The sequence below is a fragment of the Epinephelus lanceolatus genome, chromosome 17 (assembly GCF_041903045.1).
Source record: "Epinephelus lanceolatus isolate andai-2023 chromosome 17, ASM4190304v1, whole genome shotgun sequence".
NCBI classification, from domain to species: Eukaryota; Metazoa; Chordata; class Actinopteri; order Perciformes; family Serranidae; genus Epinephelus; species Epinephelus lanceolatus.
The window spans coordinates 10,658,485-10,683,205 of record NC_135750.1 but is presented as its reverse complement, the minus strand read 5'-3'; the positions used below and the strand labels follow the sequence as shown (position 1 = coordinate 10,683,205).

The 24,721-nt window shown below is 41.3% G+C and overlaps 1 protein-coding gene across 2 annotated transcripts in view; it reads right to left on the bottom strand.

Moving 5' to 3' along the window:
- Positions 1-971: 971 nt before the first annotated feature.
- LOC117248246 (calcineurin subunit B type 1) overlaps positions 972-24,721 on the bottom strand; it is a 45,821-nt gene continuing 22,071 nt past the window's right edge. Inside the window, exons 1-5 of one of the 2 annotated variants that reach the window (XM_078160941.1) lie at positions 12,319-12,445; positions 11,500-11,676; positions 9,611-9,670; positions 8,825-9,009; positions 972-3,248 (exon numbers count right to left, since the gene is read on the bottom strand). In XM_078160941.1, the coding sequence (XP_078017067.1) occupies positions 3,201-3,248; positions 8,825-9,009; positions 9,611-9,670; positions 11,500-11,676; positions 12,319-12,382 (534 nt within the window). In that variant the 5' untranslated portion in view covers positions 12,383-12,445 and the 3' untranslated portion in view covers positions 972-3,200. Of the gene's footprint in view, positions 3,249-8,824; positions 9,010-9,610; positions 9,671-11,499; positions 11,677-12,318; positions 12,446-24,721 lie in introns of those variants that run through there. The other variant, XM_033613144.2, reaches the window with a different exon arrangement.

The window sequence follows — 24,721 nt, the reverse complement described above, 5'->3', positions numbered from 1 at the left end:
ATAAGGTGTCAGGTTTTTGACCAGAACCTACTTCATTAACACTGATAGTCCTATTGTCTGCTGCTGTCTGGCAAATCAAGTGTGATCATGGCTGTACCAGGGTATCTACAGGTCCTTAGAAAATCTTCAGATGTCTTAAATTCAGTGTTACAACATAAGGCCTTAAAAGTCATTAAATAGCCTTAGATTTCAATTTGTGAGGTCGTAACTACTGCAAACATCACCATTTTTTTGTAATTCTCTTTATTGGTTTATAGAAGCAGTATGAACATAAAGACCTTAAGCAAAAAGGGGTAAATAAATAAGTACAATAATAATTTTACGAGTTCTAACAAAAAAAAATCATGAGAATAAATTATAACTAAATCAAGAATGTTGAAACAAGACATACATATAGAGACAGTGGGGGGCTACAAGTCACATCAGTGTTTCTAATACTTGTTTAGACAAAGTCAGGTCTAATGTTTGAGACATATCAACCATTTTATCCAGTTCTCAGTAAAAATCTCCTGTGTTCTCAAACTGATAGTCAGTCTCTCCATTACATAGATATTATGAACCAAGTCAATCCATTCATCAATACTTGGTATTTCTTTTTATGGCAATTTCTTGGTTAAGGATTTCTTACATGCCACAATAATATTCTTAGCAGATATTTATTTTTCCTCCGCTTGGGTTCTGCTAAAGTCCACATCTCTAGTGTTACATGTCATTTTACTTCATACTTGCACTTATCTGTTGCCAAAATGTAGATTGACACTAGTAGACACTGCTCAAGACCACATATATAGTACGTGCCTGCACTGCTTACCTGCGATATTTAAATAAGTAAATTGATTTGTCCAAAATCAGTCCTGAAATGTGTCTTGAACAGGTCTTAAAAAGCTGTCTGACACATGTGGACACCCTGCATACAGTCCAGTCAGTGACATCCTGAGGGAAGGGTAATGAAAAATGACCCAAAACATGGATTACTTTCAACATTTCAAAGTTTATTTAAATTTTATTTAATTTTCATACAGTATCAAGTTTCCAACAGTCCCACAGCATAAGATGCAGCATGCAGAAAAAGGAAAAAAAAAAGGTTCTCAAACTTAAATCTTTTCAGATATCCCCCACACAAACTAAAAAGAACCCAAGTCCCTCTGAGAAAAAGTAGCACTTACAAACTAAAGCGCGGTCTGAACTATACAGAGAACAGAGAGCCAGAACTGCACTTAACAAATACTTATATACAAAAGAAAGGAAAAAAAAAAACATCAAAATTTCCCCTTTAAGCTGAGTACAGTGTGTGGCAGTTTGAGACAGGATCAGATATGCAACTTTTACTGGAATAGAAGCATCTGGCTGACCCGGGTAAAATACAAAAAGTTACATGTAGTTCAGTTCATTTGGATTACCTCTCATAATATGTGTACATTTACCAAAGTTTGGCAACATCCATATTGTATACCATTAAATTCTTAAATATATTAACATCACCATCCATGTGTAAACAAGAGGATTATTTCAAAAAATGCATCTACATGCACAACAAAAAATATATTTCCATGTCATGCAAGCACAGGGAGGCCCAAGCCGTGCAGAGCTTTGGGATGAGGGACAACGGAGCGCTCCTGATTCACATCTCTGACTGAAAACTCCTGTTCATACCTGCAGTCGGCCTCCAAAGCAAAAATAAAAAAGCCATCCCGATGCCGTTTATAGTAGGAAGCATTTTCCCTTAGAAATAAACATTTGGTTGAATTTCAGTTGTTCTCCCTGTTCGCGTGTTAGTGGGTGGGAGGGGGAGAAAATCAGGTGATCGTGACAGAAAAAAGAAGTGGGAGAGGAAGCCAACTTTTGAAATGTACACGTTCCCAAAAATAAAAACTAAACAAAATAAACTACAATATACACTCTATCCCATTGCACACTGATCATGCCAACGTGTTAAGATTTTAAGTGTTCATGTTGCGTTAAAGAAAACGGACCCGTCCTGCTCTGTACCGAGAAAGGTAAGTATTCAGAAGGGCTCATGTGAAGCAGAGGCAAAGCCGTCTCCTCGAGCGCACATTGATTACCTAATATACACATATTGGTTAAAAAACGCTGCCTGCAGATAAGTCTCTTAAATCGTTATGTACTCCCTTCTCTACTCACTCTCAGTTCTTCGCCACCAGCCTCTGTTCTGAACGTTAAATATAAATCTAATCTTTCCACTACACTTAATTTCGTCAGTGTGAGCGCAGAGCTGTGTTTTGCTTTGGAGATTGTCTCGTGGATGCACACTGGTAAACGCAAAATGCTTCGTCGAGAGTAAACCACGTATCAGTTTGCAGCCACAATATTTTGGAAAGACATTTTCTTGGCATTAATTTGATCTACCTATGATTTCATGACAGGAAACGAGGATGAACACATTCTTAAGTATGAATAAAACTATAAATCTTATCACAAGTAAAGGAGAAACATGAACTGCTTTGCTGAGTGTCTGGAAGCTTCACTGGTCTAATCCAAACAGCTTGTGTGTGTGTGTGTGTGTGTGTGTGTGTGTGAGCTAAAACTGAGGACAGAAAGTCAGAAATTTAGTCTTGCATGTAATATGACTCGAGGTCGTGCAGTCGGAAGTGTCGGTGTGAGCGACAGCGGTGATGACAGGTAATAACTTGGACTGGTTTCTGGATATGTTCTGGTTGGCACTTCATACCCTACTTTCTAGTTGTACTGTAAGTCAAGTGTTAATATGCTATACACTTTCCCCTCACGAGACAACCGTAGATATACTTGTATTTTTTCTTCTTTATAAAAGACAAGAACAAAAAATAAATATCAAAAATAACAATTAACAAAAAAAGAAAAAAGAAAGGATGAAATATGAACAAGCCAACCAGCCTCTCCCCCCTCATCCAAAATTGGAGTTGCTCTTGCGAGTGACAAATAGATGTCCTTCAGTCTCTTAAAGTGCTACGACCGGGTTATTGAGAGGATTTACAGTTCAATAACACTTCAAAGTTGGCTTCACGAGGCCCGTGGTTCTTTTTGAAAGAAAAAGTGGCTTCACAGAGAGAAAGAAAGAAAGAAGAAGAGTAAGAGAGAGAGAATACTTCCATTGAGTTACACAGAGAGCGCTTTGCCGGACGTCTTGAGCAGATCTTCAGAGATGGTGGAGAAAGCGAGTGTCGAGGAGGAAGGGGGGGAGTCAGCAAGCGGAGGAGCGCTCACACGTCCACCACCATCTTTTTGTGTATATCGAGACCTCCGACCACCTGGAGGAGAGAGGGAGAGGGAAACAGAAGTGAACACACTCATTAATCCAGCGCTGTTAGACGCGGTGAAAGAAAAAGCACAGGTGTTACAAATGACATTAACAAAAGCTCAGTTCCATTAAGTGTCCCAGTAAGCCGTGACCGTGAACCAGCATGCATATCTGCACGGCCATGAAACCGCTGATTGAAATGTAACACAGTTATTGACTACATCTGTGCCTTTCCTACTGTGACAAATCAAAATGTCTGCTATGAAAAAACACCTCTCCCACCAAAAAACTGTACGTATTCCACTATCTAAGGCTTGGATGTTTGAAAATGTGTCCTTGCTCTCACAGTAGCTACAGTGCAAACACTACATTCATGGTTTATCATCATCAATTAAGCTATTGTTTCTACAGTGAATCTTATGAACAATAAAATGTGGGAAAAATCTGTGAAAAATACCCAAACAATTTAGTTTCAAGTGATATGAAACAGAGAAAAGCAGCAATCGTCAAATTTAAGAAGCTGGAAACCGTGAACGTTTGTGTTAGAACAGTTTCTAGCAAGTCCTAGTTTTCCTATTATTTTTTGAGTCACTCTAATGCACCACCTGACCTGGCATCTCAGGAACCTTTGATTGAAGTCAGGTGTGCTGAGGTGAGTGTGCAGCGTGGAAGAGGCCACGGTTAGTCTTAGTTTTAACTGTATGATGAAGTTGTTTAACACAGCATTGATCTGAACTTTGTTTTTGGGAAGGCCTGTTTATTTGGGGAGTTTTGTTTTCATTTTTTGAACTCAACAGTCAAGACAATCAGTTCATAGCGTCATCCTGCATCTCTCCACACATCCTGCGAAGCAATCAACTCTGAACCAACTGAAGCACCTGGATCATCAAACAGTGAGTAAAACCAAACCAAAGACAGTGACTTCATCATATCTCTGTTATTGCGTCTGTTATTGAATTTATTTGGAAGCCGCATTATAATGTGTAAATTCATAGAAAAGTAATCCCTCTAGATCATCACTTATGACCAACTACAAGTGTGTGGTGTTTGTTCATCTGCAGAGACTCTGCCCTCTGCCAGTGTTTTCTTATTGTGCTGTGGATGGGATGTTCATGGGCTGTGGCCCCCAGCCCTGAGGGGAAATTGTGATTCCTTATAGTCGCTCCGATGTAGAGTAGAGAATTATAAGAGGTAAGAACAGGAGTGTGAAATATAAATATGTAAATAAATACAATAACATAGAAATAAAAACTGCATTATGAACAATGTTGATACTAGTACTTAAGATATTAAGATTAAATTATATGTCAGTGTGAAGGTACTTTGGGATTTTGGATATCGTACCGTGATATGGCATATATGGTGTTTTTTCCCCTGGTTTTAAGGCTGATTTACAATAAATGATGTTGATGTATCAACTTACCAGACTTTCCCATTTGTTTTAATGCTTGCTTTAAACCGGGTAGACGTTATATCCACATGATTAATTACCATTAATCATTTTTTAACCCAAAAAAAGAAAAACAAAAAAAAAACCAAAAAAACAATAGTCATCCCTACAACCTTGCAGCATCAGAGAAGGTTTTTGGTCAGAAATATTGTCATGTTTGATTTTGCATTGATGAATTGCTTTCAAGGAGATTTAAAAATATTGACATATATATCATGTTAAGAGATATTGCCTAAAAATATCATGATATAGTTTTAGGGACGTATATATGCTATATCCTATAACTTTGAAGAGATGATCAAAACTGTCCATTAAATGTAACAGCTGTGTCATTTAGTGTCACACTTTCATAAAGTTGGAGGACATGTGACATATCTATTAAGGACTGGTCAAAATTGAAGCAGCTGATCAGGAAAAGTTAGTTAAAGTCTCTAGTTGTGGTCAAACGCCAAAAAAAAAAGGATCCTATATGTCCCAAAATGCAACTACTATATCACCCAGGCTCTGTTAAACATCAAATAACACCCGAACTCTGTGTGTGAAATCAGCGGACTGCCCCTTTACTCGAGCGCTACACAACAGTTATGTTTTAACACTCCTATGTGTTGTTATACTGCTGAGATTTTGCAGCAGCACTGGAGGTGTAAACACACTTTCCTTTACTACGAACAACCTTGTGACAAAAATCTATTTTTATATCCGTCGTCCTATTTTTACACCCTCTTTGTTACCGTTACGTGTTAAGTTGTACTATGAGCCAGACTGAAATCATGTCACGCCGTCTCTTCCCTGAACCTTCAAGTGTTTGAGCTGCGCCGCTTTTGTTACAAATGGGATCTAATACTCTCCTGCGCCATCCTGAAAATACACTCCCACAAGGACGAGAGCTCTTTTCAGTTCAAGGCTCCGGAGATGCAGCCGTTGAATGTGGGCCTTGTGTCTGTCAGAGTTACTGCCTTTCTGTTCAGAAAATGTCTCCGAGCAACGCTGGCTCCACCGGGGTCCAACGCGAGATGAGTTATGTGTGGCTGAGACTTTGCTCGCCTCTTTGATCTTGAATTAGATAATTAAGGACATGTGCTTCTGATCTGAATTGGTTTTAAAATCTGTTTCACAGCAGTCACAGATTAGCAAAATATCTCCAGGATGGACACACATTTATTGTTTGCTGAGACAGAGCAGCCATGTCTTAACTGATCTACATCAAATCATCCATCAGCTATTAATCCAGAAATCAGCGGCCTGGCTTTCAGCAGGACTGCATCACTCTGCTCCTTCCATCCTCTGCATCCTCATCAGCTGCAGATCACTTTCCTCCCTTTAACATTTTCTCTTACAAAGCTCTGAATAGTCTTTTATTCTTGTAGGTTAATTACAAGTGTTTCTCTTAACCTTGTGGAGCAGGTTTGTAAGAGTGTCTCGTGGTTAAAGAAATGTATAAATAACTCTTAAAGCAGCATTTCACTGCTGGAGAGATGGTCTTTTCATGGTCTGTGCATGAGGAAGACGCAAATACTTTTTAAAAAAAGGGTCTACATTACTAGAGAGAACAGAGAAAAAGGGCTGTGGCATTTGCTTTTGCTCGAGGTAGAAAACCTACAACTACCAGAATGCACTGTGCTGCACTGGGCCAATAAAAGCTCCCGCTGAAGGGTGTCGTAATGCGAGCTTCGACGTTTCAACACAGGAAACAATATAACGGCTGGCTAGCAACTGTTAATGTTGAGCTAAAAATAAGTTTCAGAAAACATCTGAGGCGAGACACAGGCAACGCAGTGACAGAATCTTGGTTTATATTTTATCAGCACTGCTCAGTTTTACCGTCTGATCTCAGTATTTTCACAGCCTTTGTTTTTACAATACAGGAAACAGTATGGTGCCCACTTCCTGATCACAAATGATCATATTACAGCCAAACACTGCACTAAAATATGTTTCTGAAGACATTTCAAGTGAGAAGTAGGCAACACAGTGACAGAATCTCTTCTTCTTTCTTTTGATCTGCCTCTATACTCTTTGTCTGTGGTGGCGGGCATACAAAAATATGGAAGTACAGCCAGTGAAAGACTTAAGCTGGGAGAGGAGCAGGGAGATCTGGGTGTTAGTAAGATGGAGGACATTTACCGTAGTTCATTTACACATACTACCCACAATGTTATGATATGAAGCTGATTAAAAAAACTTAAATCTTTACTTTTTAAAGGGTCCAGTGTAAAACATTTAGTGGCATTCAGCGGTGCGGTAGCTGATGTGAAAACGTGAAAGTCTTCTCTGTCTGTTCTGGGCTACTTTAGAACAACATAGTGAACTCTGTGGAGGGGGACCTAGAGATGTACCGATACCACTTTTTCCTTCCCGATTCCGATCCTTGAACCTTAGGTATCTGCCGATACCAAATACCGATCCGATACGCATAAAATAAAAATGGATGGGATATGAATTGTTGTATGTCTCAACTCCTAAAACGCTATGTAAAATATTAAGAAATAAATACATAAGAGTAGAATGAATGCCATAAAACTTTTTTTTTATTATTATTATCCAGTGTTGACACAGATCAAGACACAGGTTAAAGTGCAGCCACACAATTTGGTAAAAAAGACATTTTAAAGGCTAACAGTAGAATGCTTTTTAAACTCCGCTCCGTTTCCGTTTCCTTTGCCTGTAGCGTGCGTATGCGTAATGACGTGAGGCATTACGTGGTATCGGATTGGTCATAGGCTGTACTCGCTGATACCCAATACTGCATTTTAGGCAGTATTGGAGGCATTTCCGATACTGGTATCGATATCGTTACAACTCTAGGGGGACCCGCTCTGTATGTAAATATAAACGGCTCATTCTAAGGTAACGAAAACACAACGGTTCTTACTTTTAGGTTGTTATAAACTAATGTAAACATAGTTATGAATGTTATATACCAATTCTGCCTATAGTTGCCCCTAAATCCTACACTCTGGACCTTTAATTAAGGCCAAAGTACTTCCGTAAAACTAAATTAAAAGCCTTGTCCCAATTAAACGCCGCAGTGTGGCTACACATTTTGACAAATAAACGCCCGTCTCACTTAGATGCCTGGTCTGGTTGTTAAGCAGTTCATCTTTTTCACAGAAGTTCTTTGGATGTGTAAAAGCCGTTGTTAGCTACCTCAAATTATGTGTCAATTCCTCGATTACCCTTTAAGTTATTTATATTCCGTAAGTCCATAAGGGTCCTCAGATCAAAAGGGTTTTTAATAAAAATTAATCCAAGTTGTGAGTGTTGTTTTAACAGGAGAAAGTGATGTGTCGGTATGGCGGGTGCTGTAATTCTCTCTGTGATGTGCTGTCTGTAGGAGCTAGATCAAATAAATGATCCATAACTGATATATTATCTGAAGCCTCATTTTTATAGAAGTAATATTTATACTGGTTTTAATAAACTGTTTGATCGTATTTCCTGAGCAACAGTTTTGTGTGAAAGGAATTAAAGACCTGTCCCAAATATAGACCTGTTGAGTTCAGTGATTTAAGCAAATAGCCCGGGCTACTAACTGACGTTTTATGGTATGTCCAATTCAACAAAGGAGAACTTTCCAACAGAAGTACCATGTTGACTGTGAAGGTTTCCCTCACCCAGTGTTGCAATAACCTTCTCCTTGCATTAACACAGCAGTCACTCCCTATTTGTCACTAAAGACTCATATTTCCAAAGAAATTTAGTAACCCTCCACCCTCCTCACTGATTATTTTAAAGAAACAAACCTCTAACTCTGAGCTTCTTCTCTCCTTATATAAGAATCATGCACTCCTTATTATTGCCTTCTCACTATAAATATAAGCTTATTTCACAGTTGTACTCATTAATGCTGTTAGATAATCTTAGCTGGATGGTTTCAATGTAGAATAAATGTGACCTTTTATTTGTTGCTTGGTCCAACACTCCTGTAGTATCACAGTCAGCGTGTTTTAGTGCCACATTATACACTATGTTTATAGCCCTTGACAACAGCAAGCATGAGCCTGAAACCCAGTGCTGTGAAGCCTGAGCGAAAAGCTGTTTGTTCCTCTAAAGTTTTTTTTTGCCCCTTTGACATTTGCCTTCACCAAAACCAGCTGCATCAGCAGAAATGTTACCGCACCCCCTAAAATACTTACTGCACAGAACTCTTCAAAGGATATCCTGCCATCTCCGTCCTTGTCTGCATTGATAATGGTTTTGTCCACGATCTGCTGGAGCTGCGTGTCCTTCAGGTTGTTGCCTACCATCATCTTCAGCACCTGGAAGAGCTCGCCGTTGGAGATGTAGCCGTCCTTGTCCATGTCATAGATCCTGAAGGCGACTGTGAGGGCGGGGTGAGAGATGAGAGAGGGAAGGAGCAGACATAGAGTTATAACAGAGTCTACATCAGTTACAGAGCTCCACATGAGGAGAATTAATCTCTGAGTTCATCTGCTAGAGGAACATTCGTCTCAGTTACATAAAGTCTTCACCTGTTCTTAAACTTTGTCCCACACGGTAAACTCTTGAGCAAACCAAAACAATAAGCCCTTATCAGACATGCTCTTGTTTGGCCTCCAGTTACACCGGCTCCACTACAAGCAGCCACATGTCAGCTTTCTCCAGCCTCTTTGTTATGAGAGTGGTCGGACTCGCTTTGAGCCTGATCATACACGCACACCTGCGCTGAGCACTGCTAGAAACCTGGCTTCAAAAATAATAACTGGATAGAATTTTGCACACTGCTCAACATTTACATCTTTCCTCACGGGAGTTTTCGTTGTCCCAGTGGAGCAAGGTGAGACAAACAGAGTGGGGGAGACACAGGAGACTCAGCCGCGGCTGGTTTAAGTCCCAACGCAGCAAAACAAGCAGATGTATTCAGAGACAAGAGACCTCGAACCAGCACCATATTGCTGTAATGAAGAAGCAGCTTTACTTACACCGGAGCTTCTGTTCTTTGTCCCCCTTGACGCTGAACTGTGAGACTCCCTCGATGAACTCTGGGAGAGGAGAACAACAATCAGTGCTGTGCTCTACGGTCGCCAATGACAGAGCATTCACAAACATTTTACAGTTCTTACTAAACGTTCTGACAGTATTTAATTTACTTTTTTTTATTGATTTCCGAGGCTTTAGATCTACACTTACAGATTCCCTGCTCCATTTCCTCATTTCAATCATAGAAATCAAAAATTATATTTAATTAAAGATTATAGAAGATTATATTTAATAATGCAAGATAAGATAAGATAACTGTGTCTTCTTAAATTTGGAGAACAATGGATGTTTTGTAACACTTATCTTTAAGGGTTAGGGGATTATTCCCCGTCATATATTCAGTTCAGATTCAGAAAGTGGATTTTCTTTACCAATCCAATGCTGCTGATTATATTCCAACTAGATGTCACTCAGCTTGTGGTGCTCAGGTGCCGAAAAATACATTTAAAAAACTCAACAGCGATGTCAATATCCAGAAATCATGACCTGGTTACTCAAGATAATCCACAGACCTTGTTCTGAGCAGTTTCATGTAGGAACTATTTTCTTTCTACCAGACTACACCTGCCAATTGTATCATCGCACAGAGGGAAGCATGCATCTACTGCTAGCTCACCTAGCACCACTGAGTGAGCTAACATCACAGCTCAGGCGTGTTTACATGTCAAGCTGTCACTGGCACAGGCCTCTCGTCTATGAGTAGATGCACGCTTCCTTCTGCATGGTGATATGGTTGCTGGGTGTAGAAAAACTTGTTGATTTTGAGGTGAACTGTCCTTTAATTTGCTTTAAGAAAACGTCAAGGTGGATTAAGTTCTTGTTTTGTTTTGGCGGTTCTTTGGCTCGCGTGCTTTTATGCACTGTGATGAAATACAAACGCTGAAACTGACAAAGCTGGTTTTACAGCATATTTCTCCTAGCTGATGCCATTCTTTGAGGGGTTTCTATTGTGTCACTGCAAACCACAGCTGTGGTAGCAGGTAACACCTTTTCTTTTTTTTTGCTCTAGGGGTAAAACATGACTTTTGACTTGCACGCTGTCCTTTCAAATAAAAATACCTCTGTGATACTGGCTTGATAGAAAAACTAACAACAGGTAAAAGTAGCACGCACATCCCAAAAAACTTAATGCTGGGTGCTGGACCAAAAGGTAAGTATGGAATAAAAGATAAAGTCCGCACACCAGAAGCTGCTCCTTGAACAATTTATTCATGTGTTACATTTCGGGCCCCTGTCCTTCATCAGACATCAAGGGCAGGGGCCCGAAACGTAACGTAACGATGAGTTTTTCATGTGATACATTTATTTTTTCAACTTCATTTGGTACTCCTCATGTGCATGAAACACCGCTGTTCTTTTAAACATTTTGGTGGCATCTCGACATGCTGCCAATTCAGTCAAATACACCATGATTCCTTGAAAGTATTGAGTACATATTCTCAGCCCTAATTCTGTCAGATATAAATGTTTGGTAGTACAATCACACGTCCTCCACACACTTCTTGTTCAGCTCAAAAATACAGAGCAGCCTCTGTATTTGATGCAACTGTCTGGTTCTGAGCTCGGTGTATGCTTTCAAGGCGGGACAGGATTAAAGCCTAGATGTCAAATACCAATTCAAAACACTATTCACATTGTGAGTGTGCTAAAGTCACAAAACAACTGTGAAAGCAGCACTGCACTTTGAGAAAACCCTTCTGAAATATGATGAAGAACCTGTGCCAATACCATCAGCAGTGTTGTAATATCTTCTCACAGACTGACACAGACCAGAATAAAGCTATAAAATTGAGAGCAGGTAGTTCCCGCAGCAGCAGAGTTTATTGCTTACCTTTAAAGTCCACCTCTCCGTTCCCGTCCGTGTCAAATATGTCGATAACCCTTTGCACCAGCGGGTTCTGTTGCAGCTCCGGCAGCGACATGAACTCCTCCACGCTGAGCGAGCCGGAGTTATCTAGGTCGAGTTTCTTAAACCTCTTCCCTAGCCTCTTAATCTCATCAGCATCGACTGAACAAAGACAAAGACAAAAAAAGAGAGCGATCCGGATGAGACATTTTCTTTGCACACATTCAGGTGGCGTTCTCTTAGATGATCAGAACTGTAAGAAAGCACATCATAGGGTACGCAGGGGTCAGATGCATGGTGCTCTGACAGCCCCATTATGTCACAGCAGCCATGTAGGGGGGGGTAATACTACAAGAAGAGAACAGGAAAGAGTTAAAAGTGAGCCACGGTGCACTGTTGACCTGCAGCAATATTCTCCTGAGATGAATAAAACAAAATGACATATACAAAGCCAGTGGATGTTTGTGCAAACCATAAAGATCCCTGCTAACACCTGCATGAACAGTAGTCATAAATTTTAGTAGCCAACACTTGTAACTAGGTCAAGGACACCACTTCCGGCCTGCACTAACCGCTCCAAGCTGCATACCCACAATAACCACAGTACATTTTGTTCTGCTTCTCTCCACAGAGACCTCAAATGGGTGCAACTATTGAAAAAGCTCCGACTGCTGGATCGCAAATGTCACATGAAGCTGATAGAGAACAAGGGAAAGGTGGAGAAATAAGAGCAGAGGAGAAGGAGTGACAGAGGAATCAGAAGACAGAGAGACAAATACACAGATATAACTTTTGCAAACTTACAGCCTTTGTAGTCTACTGGTGCTTTTTTATAAGAGGGGGTCTGAATCTTTTGCGTCCCTGCCATCAGAAGCAGCCCCGACTCCCCGGCCGGTATACTGAACAATGGCAAGGAGTAATCCAGAAGCAATAACAAAGCCAGTTGTCAATTACTATATAAGCTCATTCACACATAGTCACATGATCCCACTGGCCAACCACAAACTACTCCTTCGCTCACTTTAATCTGGGGTCCTAAATGACACGGGCTATCTATTAATCTTAATACGTAGCTAGCAGAGGGAAGGAGCGGAGGGTGTGTGTGCCAGATCTATGAGGTGAGGAACTGAGTTCATTCCAGGTTGAGTGACCTCCATGAGGACAGCCGGATCAGGTGAGCGACAGGAAAAGATAACACTGAAAGGCTGACTTATTATGACGTTAGCTGTAATGGCACAACAGCCGAAATTGGAAATGGAACAGTGTGTAGGATTTAGTTGCATCTAGAGGTGAGGATTACAGAGTGCAACCAGCTGAAACTTCTCCTGTGTACCATGTGTGAACTCCTGGTTAGGATTCCTTCAGTGTACATTGTTCAGGAGGTTTTTACCAGGAGCCGAATTATCCGCAGAGGTCTCTTCTCTCCAAAACAAACGAACAAAATGATTAAAACCAGTAAAAACACTGAATAAAGCAGTTTCATGTTGCAAATCAGTGTTTCTCAGATGCTGTTTGGCTCGTCAGAGATGGGCCGCTAGCCCAGCACCTGCGAAGTGTGCTCCGCTTTTGTCTCTGATAACTTAAGATCCAAACATTCAACAGGTTTTTACCGGGAGCCGAATTATCCACAGAAGTCTCTACTCTCCAAAACAAATGAACCAGATGATTAAAACCAGTAAAAAACACTGAATAAAGCAGTTTCTTCTTAAAAATCATTGTTTTTCTGATGCTGTTTGGCTCATCCCAGAGAGACTACTGAGGCATATGGGAAATAGCAAATTGTCCTATCTAGAGCCAGTTTTTGGTTTGTTCGTTCTGGGCTACTGTAGAAACATAGCAGGGCAACATGGCGGACTCTGTGGATGAGGTCCAGCTCTCTACGTAGCTATATGTGACTCATTCTAAGGTAATGAAAACACAACAGTTCATTTTTTAAGGTGATTATGCACTAAGGAAAACATACTTATCATAATATATATAATTTGTGCCAATACATCCCGCTAAATCCTACGTACTGGACCTTTAAAGTTATGTCAGATAGTTAACTTCACTGTAAGGTTCGTATCATACCAGATACCTCTTTCTTTAGATTGTCACATTTAGTGTAAAATAAAGTATGCAGGCTCTGATGTGCCTTAACACAGGCAGCAATAAACTCCATCATAAACACAGTCACAGGTGACACATCAAAAGAAAACCCTCCATAAATGTATATGCGTCCATACAGGGTACAAAGGTCACTGAATGGTGTCGCAAGAATGACAATGATGCCAATCTTGTGCCATGACCTTCAAAGTCCTCAGATCTTCACCTAGTTGAACACTTATCCATGTGTTCGATGGCGCTCTCCACCACCATCATCATCAAAACACCAAATGAAGAAAAATATTTTGGAGGATTGTGTTCATTCCTCCTGCAGAGTTCAGACACTTGAGACCTTCTGTATCTACAGTGCACAGTAATTAAAGATAATGTATGCACCTCATATGCATTCAAGATCGAGAGAAAGACAGAAAGTGAGAGAGAGGTGTGGGTTGTGTTTTGGGTTTCAACATTCGGACACGCTGTGCTACATCAGCTCGATGACTAATCAGAGTGTGAGTGTGGTGGAGGAGTAGGGAGGAATAAGAGAGAGTGACAGATATTGAGAAGTTGGGATGGACACAACCGCAGCAGTCGACTCTTGTGTTGGTTACAACTGAGGAACCTTTAAATAAAGAGCAGTATCACTGTACAACTAAGCTGCACACTAGTCCCTGCAGCACGCACATTATCAGTGTATACCGCGTTGAGTCAACATGTGTCAACTCCAACACTCCTCTACGTCTTATACATAAAGTAGAACAGTTATGACGCAATGCTTCTCTTCTGGATAGTTTGTGGGGCTTCTTTGTTCTGTCAGTGTCAAATAGTAAAGCTGACAAAGAAAGTCACATGACAGCAAAGAGTTTTATTTGCTCAAAGGTGCTATAAAAATCCTTGAAGGACATCGAGAGCACAAAAACAAACAGTAGTGACATTATGTGCAGTAAATATTTCAACTTCTGGTTACGAACTCAGCACCCTTCTTCAAGCAGCTGCAAGCAAAAAATGGAGGTGGAGAACAGTAGGATAAAGATTATGTCAGCTCACCTGTTCTGGGAAATATGAAGCCACATGTCATATTTCCCAGAAAAAACACATAGGAAAAACTCACAATAAAGACAGTCCCACAAAAATATGGTGTACTTGTCATATGGTGAGCAGTTTAAAGCATTTTAAAGCAGAAATTCACTTGTTGTATGTTTTCAAATTTGAACATTTGCTGATTTCCCAAGTGAGGGGTCTGCAACCTTTACATATTAGAGCTTGATATGAAGGTAGCACAGCCTACTAAGTCTAAATCAACCTATCAATGGTATTAATAGGTCTAAACAAGCATTCATTGATATGTTTTACCACAAGGTGGCTCCTCTGCAGAGGGCTCTTGATGATTATTTAACTTTGCATGCATTGGCGGTAAAAGCAAACAACCCTCTCCACACTCTATTAAATATTTTATTTTCCTTCAAGACTTTTCCCTTTTGGAATTCATAGCTAGCCTTGGTGGGAAGACTCAAGACGAGCTATTGCGATTGAGGTTTGGCAAAATATAGAGGAAAAGGTGCAAGGCCATAGATGTATGACACATAATTTAGTTGACGAAATGTTAAAATTGTTTTCTTATTTGGTGTATAGGCTACACATTTTTACAGTTGGAGAATGTAAGAACTTCTTAAGGTTTACGACGATGATAAATTAAAATTAAAATATTAAAAAATAACTTCTTTTTTTTTTTGTCAAAGCCTCAGGGAGCCACTGGAGAGGAGCGAAAGAGCTGTATGTGGCTCTGGAGCTGCTGGTTGCCTACCCCTGGTCTAATTAGTATCTGGTTCCTGAAATGTTGAGGCAGAGGGTACTTGCTGTAGCTCTGGTTGAGGGTGAGAGGCTGTCAGCAGATAAACAGATCTGTGTGGGTACATGAGACCCTAAAAAAGAGGGTGGATCATGGGGAGTACCACCAGTTGGTCCAGGAGCTTCTCCTCCATGATGGCTGTTTCCAGGCATATTTAAGGATGACTCAGGGGCAGTTTGACAACCTGCTGTCTATCATCAGGCCGTATAGCTCTGGGTATCCAGCAACTGTTACCACCAGTTTCTCCTCCATTGTTTACCAGCTGTAAACTTATTGTTGTGACCACCACAGAAGGCCCGCCTCTTGAATCATCCAACTGGACAATAGGAAAAAAGACCACAAAAAAAGAAATGACATGGGGCGCTTTTCTGCTATGAATTTAAGTTTTTTCAACTTGAGGAGTTCAGAGCGCTCTGGTAAAAACTGCGAGCAAAAAGCTTCATTTTTATTAAAACAGTTACAAAAAGACGCCTCTAGCTGCTAAAACATTTTCTGTGTGATCAGGGCCTTAGTCTTCTATGATGGCAAATTGAATATATTTGCATTGTGTGTGTGGTTGTTTGAACAATAACAAGAAATTTGAAGACGCCCCCTTAGGCTGTCAGATATTGTGATGGGCATTTGTCAGTTGTTTTCTGACATTTCTTTTTAAACCAGATTATTAACTGTAAAAATAATATGCAGATTAATCAATAATGAAAGTGACTGTTAGTTGCAGTCCTGGTTTAACAAACCTGCTATAGTATATTATAAGAATGCGACAGACCAAGCTGACTAAATACTATGACATTAAAAGGGACAAATTAAGATCTATTATTTCCACTTGTGTGACCACAGCATGCTGATGTCTGAGTGAGAACCTGAAGTATAACAAATTCATTTCCTCTTATTCTCGTCCTGCATTAACATCAGCCTCTGTTAAACTGTGTCTGTGTGCTGTGCTGTGGTAAACTGAATTTGTGATGCAAAAGCCACCACAGCCTGTTGATTAATAAACAATGTTTTTACCCTATGCGTCTGTAGGAAACAGTCGTCAGTATACAATGGGTGATTGCTGTGCTGCATTCATTTCCATGATCTTTGCTCACATAAAGAGGGTTTATTCTGAACGAGGCGTCGCTGGTTTACTGCTTTGGTTTTATGTTCCTGACAACTCCTGATACATGGTGATTCTGCATGTACAAAATCTGATATATGCCACAAGGTTTCTGTGTCCACTAGGTGTGAGTTATCAGAGCCGAGCACACGGCTGTCCCCTGACACAAAACACTTCCTTATCAGTGGCCTCCTGTTTCCTGTTCACAGCAGATGACACCAGCTTGGCTTGTAGCCGTTGAGCCTGTGTGAGGGACATCGATGCCACAGATAATCACCATACCACTGGACCTAAATCAAAGGCATTATTAAATCAAGAGAGCCGGTGGCACGGAAACACATCTTTATTTAGTTTAAGTGTGGTTATGAATGCATTTATGATTTAGAGTTCAGCCTCTTCCTTGCACACACACGCTGCATTCTGCACGTGGGTGCGAAAACCAACGCCGCAGAACAAGTGAGAGAGCAGCTCTTGCTTTTTGTCCGACGATAACTTTATAATTAAAGAGCACTTGTCAACAAATAATAGGATGCCATTTTCAGGGCTGGCTAATGAGGATGGAGGGGATAACTCAGGTACTTGAGTGTGGAGAGTTCAACTTGAACTTGAACCTCTCGGAGGTTCTGTACGGGTGAAAATGGAAAGAGAATACCACAGATGAATTCCTACATCGTCCAACAGAAAACACTACCAGGGTTTTGGGGTTTCATTCCCACACTGGCCAACGATGGCTAATGTGTGGAACTGATGATCAATTAATCATTTAAAGGTCCAGTGTGTAGGATTTATATATTGGCAGAAATGGAACATGATTTAATAAGCTTGTTTTCTTTAGTGTATAATCACCTGAAAATAAGAATCATTGTGATTTCACTAAGCTGTTTACATCTACACAGGGAGCGGGTCCTCATCCATAAAGGTGGCCATGTTGCACAACCATGTTTCTACAGTAGCTCGGAATGGACAAACCAAACACCGTAGTTAGCAGCCCCTCTGTGACGAGCAGCGTTGGAAAACACTTTTTTTATGTGAAGCTGCTTTATTCAGTGTTTTTACTAGTTTTAATCACCTAGTCTGTTTTCGAGAGGAGGAGACCTCTGTGGATAACTGACCCTTTGCTAAGTCCCGCCCCCAGACGCAGACTGGCCAATCATAATGTGGCAATGGGCCAGCTCGGACCAGGGTCCGACAACAACAACACAGCTGTGCTCCATTGACTCTAATGCAGCCGTTTCAGATTTCCTTCATTTCCAGGCTGGTTTTGTGGGTTTGGAGCTAAATGTTGTGCCTGGGGCACGTCGTGTATTAATGATACTCGTTAGCTGGAGAGGTTGGACAAAGATATGCAGTTAGTTACAGTGTGGGCTCCATGCTTACTCTGACAGCTTGTTGGACCATTGCAACGAGGCAGGGATTAGCGAAAGGTCAATTCAGTTCCCAGTGAAATTCTCCTGAACGTCTGGTTTTTAAGCTATCAGAGAAAAAGGTGAGCTCACATTAGCAGGTGGAGAACCACTGATTTTTTAAAATAAAGCTGCTTTATTCATTTTTTACTGGTTTTAATCACCTCGTCTGTTTGTTTCGCAGAGGAAAATACCTCTGCGGATAATTCGGCTCCTGGTGAAAACCTCCTGAACAAGAAACACTGTAGGAATCCTAACCAGGAGTTCATGCTTGGCACATGGAAGAAGTTTTAATTGGTTACAATCTGCAATCATCACCTCTATTTGCCACTAAATCCTACACACTGTTATTTTCAGACATTTTTAGGCTAAAATGCCAAAATTTACAAGGTACAAGTTTCTAAAATGTAAATTATCTATTTAGTATTGGCTATTAGTCAGACAAAGCAAGACACTTAAAGACGTCCCAAGGGGCTCTGGGAAATTGTGATGGGTATTTTCCATTTTTTTTTTGCACTGCGTGATTTATCAAATAATTGTAAAGTTAATCAATAATGAAAAAATAAAAACCATGACATGCAGCCCTAAAAATGTGTATGCACTCATACTTCTGTAAACCAACTGTCCTCCAACAGCAGATGTTAATACTAACCTTTCAAAACAGCTCCTTGTCACAGTTTAAGCTCCTTTTGTTGCTACAAAGGCAGGTCAGTGGGATAAACTGGAGCACAGATGAAAAATCGCTCTGACATTTACAACACATAACAAAGTTTTGGTGCTGTCGCTGAGCGGAGAACATCTGAACACTGTGTCCAGATCCTTTCCTGCTGTCTGGAGCTGCCAAGTGAGTAGGTACATTTATTATTCATGCAAGCAAGGACAACAGCTTTCTCACAGTCTGAGTCCCCTTCCCGGTCTCGACCCAACAAGTCCTGCGTCTGCCAGCATCACAGACAGACGCGGCTCCCGGCTGATTCAAATAAAACTCATGATTAAGATGATGATGCAGGACTTTAACTACAGCAGTTAGTTTAACCGAGTTATCCAACATATGGCACGTTGTGAAATCTGTTACAGGCGAGAGGTAGAGAGTCCCGTCTGCATCGTATCACAGCTGGACGTTTATGGCGCCACAGAAAACCAATAAACTAATGAGGCTCTCTGATTTAACTTTCATTATCTCACACTTTTATGCAAACTCTTTCCAGTGAGTGCAGTAAAATAATTTCCTAGATTACCAGCTTTCCAAGCACCGACTGCCATCCTCCCTCACCGCAGCCAAAAATCTCAAAACGTGGTGCGATGACAGGTATCGAAAAACTGTCCAACAAAGAAGCTACTAGCCCCAGGAGGAAGGACAGAGTAAAAAAAAAACTGGAACAAAGTGTCACAGCTGTGGGCACAAATATGAGAGCCAGGGAGGAGAGGTATGAGATGTTCTTATTTTTTATTTTATCCCAACAACACCTGTACATACGATTACAGACAGCAGGGAGAATTACTGCTGCAGACAAAGTGATTGAGATCTAATGAAATATTTAATATGCCATCTTCCTTGTTGCTACATAAAAAACAGGATGTTGTCAAGGGATTTCATGTGAAATGAAACAGGTGGCATAAACCTTCAAAATGAACCCTGCTCCTGCTGATTGCTAGCCTCCTCCCTGACCTCCGCTTGCAGAGGAGGAGGAGACAGTCTTGTTTTTAACCCCAGCATCAGGCTATAGCCTGCGTGTTTAAGCCTGCTGGCAGCAGAGACAGATGCGACGATGTGGGCGATGCTGCAAACTGACACTCAAATGTGCACCTCTGTCCCGTGTTGCTGGTTAGATTATGGATGAAGGTACAGTAGAGCTGCAGGTTTTGCATGATGGCGGAGCTGGCTGCAGATCCCTGAAACCTATGATCACATTTTGCACGATAGATCTTAATATATACAGGACGCCCGTGCGTGCAAGATGATTCCGAAAATAAAACTATCAAACATTAAAGGAGGAGAAAAGGATGGAGTTTTGATTTACATACATTCATTTGGTACAAAACAGCGAAATATCACACTAAATGATGCATTTAATGGAACAACCAAGGAAATAACATCCCAAAATGTTCCCCTGTGAAATAAGCGGTTGTCTTAGAGGGCTGCTGCTCAGTCACAGAGGCTCCTCACACTGCTATGCTAATGAGCGGCTCTGAGGGAGACCCAATGTAACTGTGAGATGATTATGATAATCTCATATACTCCACCACAGAGCACACATACAACACACACGCACGCACACTTTCATAAGCGCTGTATGTACCCTCAACTGTGTTACTAGGCAACTAGAACCCGTTAGCCCCCCATAGTAGCCCACACACACACACACACACACACACACACACACACAGACAGACACACAGATGAAAGAAGGAGGAACATTCTAACAACTGCTCATGAGGTGTACGCCATGAAAACACATGCATATGTAGATGTCATCAGGTTTTGGGTGCACACAGGAGGGTCACACTATGTCTGTCACATACATAAGCATCAATTAACATAAATAAGCAGTGCGGTGTTCGGCCAAACAGCCTCCTGCTGGTCCGTAGCTTGTCTCGCATGTTCACCTGTAGTGTCTGCGCTGTGCTTAGAGTCATATGTGAGTGTTAAATCCTGAACTTCAGTTGTAAGCTGTGTGGAAATGGAAGTTTTATATGTGTTTGCAACAATGTCATCAAGACAGGTTGTTTCATTGTTACATCAACTGCACAGCAAAGCAAATACTATAGGGTAAAACTATTTATTCTATTATAAAGGGAATTTGCGGTGCAGCAGCTGCAACACAAAGTGGCAAGAGTGCAAATAGATAGATAAAGATAACTAGGGCTGCACTGAATAGTTTCTAAATCAGAGTTTTTTTTTTAATTTTTTGCATGTCTGTTCATTCACTAAGGCCGGTGTTTCCTCACAGCTGCAGATAAAAATTAGGCTACACTAATATTAGTAGTGTTTACTCCATTTGTAGAATTAGATTCCAGTGGTGGCTGCATGCGTAGGATTGTTTCTGACTCATGTGATCCAATCATTTCGAATAACTTCAGAGTAAAGTCAAGAAGTCAAAGTTTATTGGGAAAAAAAAAAAAAAAAAAGATAGATGTGATCATTTTCAAAATTCTCAACATGTTTTTATCTAGAGAAATATTCTGCTTCAGTCTTTATTCGCCTTTCAAAAACAGCATTTTCCACTGCTCTCTCGCCTGCTGTGCACAAAAGGAGGCATACACATGTATTAACAGGGCGGACTAGAAGCACCATTAATTACATTTGTTTATTAAAGAAAGATAATTTGGTTAAAAAAGGAAAGACTAACTAAGTTTTCAGTTTGATGTTATTCAGTCATGTTCAGTCTGCTTCCTGTTTTATTCTGTAGATTCTCTCCTCATGTCTCATGTCTGGTTTTACTTCCTGTCTTTGTGTGTTTTCCCGCCTGTTTTCTGTCACACCTGTCTCGTTAGTCCTTCCCTGTTCCCAGAGTCTTCCCTTCACACATGTTCTATATTAGTCTTGTCTGCTCCACCCTAGTGTTCCCCTCCACACCCTTGTTGTTAGCCAATCTCTGAGGCCGTTTACACGTGGCCGGCTATTTTCATAAACGGACATTTCACCGTCTCCGTTTTCAAAAAGATCTTCGTTTACACTTACCCGTGTATATATACACAAGAGCATGGCAAACCTGTAGGCAGCAGTGTAACGAGAAGCTCAAGCCTTCCATGTATCCATTGTCACCATAGCAACATAGGTCACACTTTTGACACAGGCGCAAGTTCCGGTGCATACTGTGACGTCAGCTGCCTATAACTCCGTCTATCTCCGTTTATCTCAGTTTACATGCAAACGCGCAAACGGAGTTTTCCAAAATCTCCACTCTAGCCGGAGTTTTTAGAAAGACTCGTTTTCAGAGGAGAAATCTCCGTTTGCGTGTAAACGAAGGGCACAAACGAAGGAAGATGTCTCCGTTTATCAAAATCACCGTGTACGTGTAAACGGCCTCTCAATTTCCCTCCTTTTGCCCGTGTCCTCCTACTCCAGCTGTGTCCCGTTCTTGTGATTGGTTTTCAGTGTATATATACCTGTGTGTTTCCCTTTGTGCTTTGTCAGTTTGTCCTGCGTTCATCCCTGCGTTTATCTCCGTGTTCTTGGTGTCATTCCCTGAGTTATATTGTTTATTAAGTTTTTTGTATTTTGCCCAGTTTAGTTTTGGTTGTGCTTTCATTTGGACTTTCAGTTTTTTATTGGCTGTATTAAAGCTCGCTTTTTGTTAATACTTCAACCTGCCTTTGACTCTGCATTTGGGTCGTCCCTAAACTGATTCATGACAGCACAGCCCCAACAAAAGCAACACTATTCCAATAAGATGCAAATCCAAAACAAATACAATATGTAACCTATAATGCCAAACTCAGGTGTACAGTATGGATCATTAAAATATAGACAGCAAGTTCAACAGCATGTTCAATACCTGTGTTTTTGTAATTGGTACAAGCAGTCCACAACCTCATCTTTGGGCAGCATCTCTGCCGGCACACTAAACGTCCCGCTTAACCCTGAAACATTACCGGCACCACGGTCAACTGCTAGCTCAAGCTAACCACTAAACAGCAGCACAGCTGTGTGAACAGAAAATCTGCTAAGTGCAACTGGCTTTTCCTCCCCATTTGTGTTTAATTATAAAACACAATGTTCCCAAAATGTCATTAATGAATTTGTCCTCTTAAGCACGCTCAGCCCTCAAACGGTTCACCCTGCACAGTAATGGAGACATGTGACTGCATTAACACGGCGAGCCTGGACTGAGATGAGCGGGAGGGAGATAGTGATAAACAGAGCAAAATTCAGCTGGCATGCTCCTGATAATTACAGCTGCATATACGCTGCTCCCCAAACACACAGGATACAGTGTGAGGGCAGGTAAACATGAGAGGGTGACATGCACAGCTCTGTAATTACACGAGTGTGACACATGACACCATGCAAATAAGCATAATGGGGTTGTGCTCAGCCAAGGATGGTGGAGCGTCATCTGGGGAACGTATCAGAAGACAACAGTGTGTCACAGATATAAGATAATGAAAAAGCTACGGGTTGTAGTTATAAAAGAGGAGCACATTAATTAGTAGTCATGAGAAGAGCTGCTTGTGGCTCTGGAGAGGTCAAACACAATAACCCTGACGATGCCAAAAAAGTAATTTCAGCTTGGGCATGGAGTCAAGAAAATTACTTCACAGTTACAAAGTGGGAGCAGGGAGTCTGAAAGATATGGCCTATTAATAATCACATGGGATCTAATGAAGAGATGCAGTGAACTTGCATTATGGGAAATGTAGGATCCAACCTTGTTGTGAGCAGTTTCACGTAGGAACTATTTTCTTTCTATTGAACCACAGCGGTTAGCATTGTCGTCTCACAGCAAGAGGGTTCCTGGTTTGAACCCAGGGTGGGGGAGCCCCTCTGTGCGGAGTTTGCATGTTCTCCCCATGTCAGCGTGGGTTTTCTCTGGGTACTCCAGCTTCCTCCCACAGTGCAAAGACATGCAGGTTAACTGGTGACTCTAAATTGTCCGTAGGTGTGAATGTGAGTGTGAATGGTTGTCTGTCTCTATGTGTCAGCCCTGTGATAGTCTGGTGACCTGTCCAGGGTGTACCCCGCCTCTCACCCAATGTCAGCTGGGATAGGCTCCAGCCCCCTGCGACCCCCAACAGAGTAAGGGGTTACAAAAAATGAATGAATGTACCACAACTGCACCAAATGAAGCATGCCTCTGCTTATGGACAAAAGGTTTGTGCTCATGACAGCTTGAGATGTCAACATGAATGGTGTCATCCTCAGCTGAGCTGTAGCATTAGCTAGCCTGGTGGTGCTAGGTGAGCTAGTGGTGGATGCACGCCTCCTTTTACGTGGTGATACGGTTTGTGGGTGTAGTTTGGTAGGAAAAAAACAGATCCTGCATGAAACTGCTCGCAATGAGGTCTTCGGATTATCTTGAGTAACTGGATCATGAATTCTGTTAAGAGACATTGCTGTTGAGTTTTTAAAATGGATTTTATTTGGCGCTTTGAGCACCACAAGCCAAGTGCCATCTAGTTCCATTGTATTTGAGAAAAGCTAGACATCCCTCGGACCGATATCTCCAACACTTGGCACCTCACCAAAACAATTTAAATGGAAAAATAGCACCCAAACCCTTTAAGGATATCTCAGCCTCTGTTGCTTCCATTTGGACCATGTTGGTTAAAATCTTTCTCTCATATGTCCCCAAGTGTTTTAGAAGCGCAGTGCTACATTTCCCTTGATCAGCCGCTGGGGAGATGTCTGAAAACAGCATTATCTCTGAACTCTACACAAACTGGCACATAGGTTACCAAAATGCAGCACCACAGTTCAAACAGAGCAGCCAGTTAAAGGCGGCTTGATCTTGATCTCTGGTTAAACTGTAAGTCTAGAAGAATATGTTCATTTCTGGTACAAACACCCGCTCCCTCCCTGTCTCTCACTCCCTCAGTCTGTTCTCATTTAGGCTGCTGGTAACAGGAGGCCATACAGCCGAGTGTGTGTATGACAGAGAGAGCTCCAGCACTCGATGCATTAGTCTGATTGCTCTGGCCGTTCTGATAATGTACAGCTCGCCGGCATGGACCGAACTGAGGACGAAACAGGGCAGCGCGCTGATGGTGTATATTTATAGCCGTGCCGTCATCAGAAAACCCCCAACTCACCCCACCACCACCACCACCAAC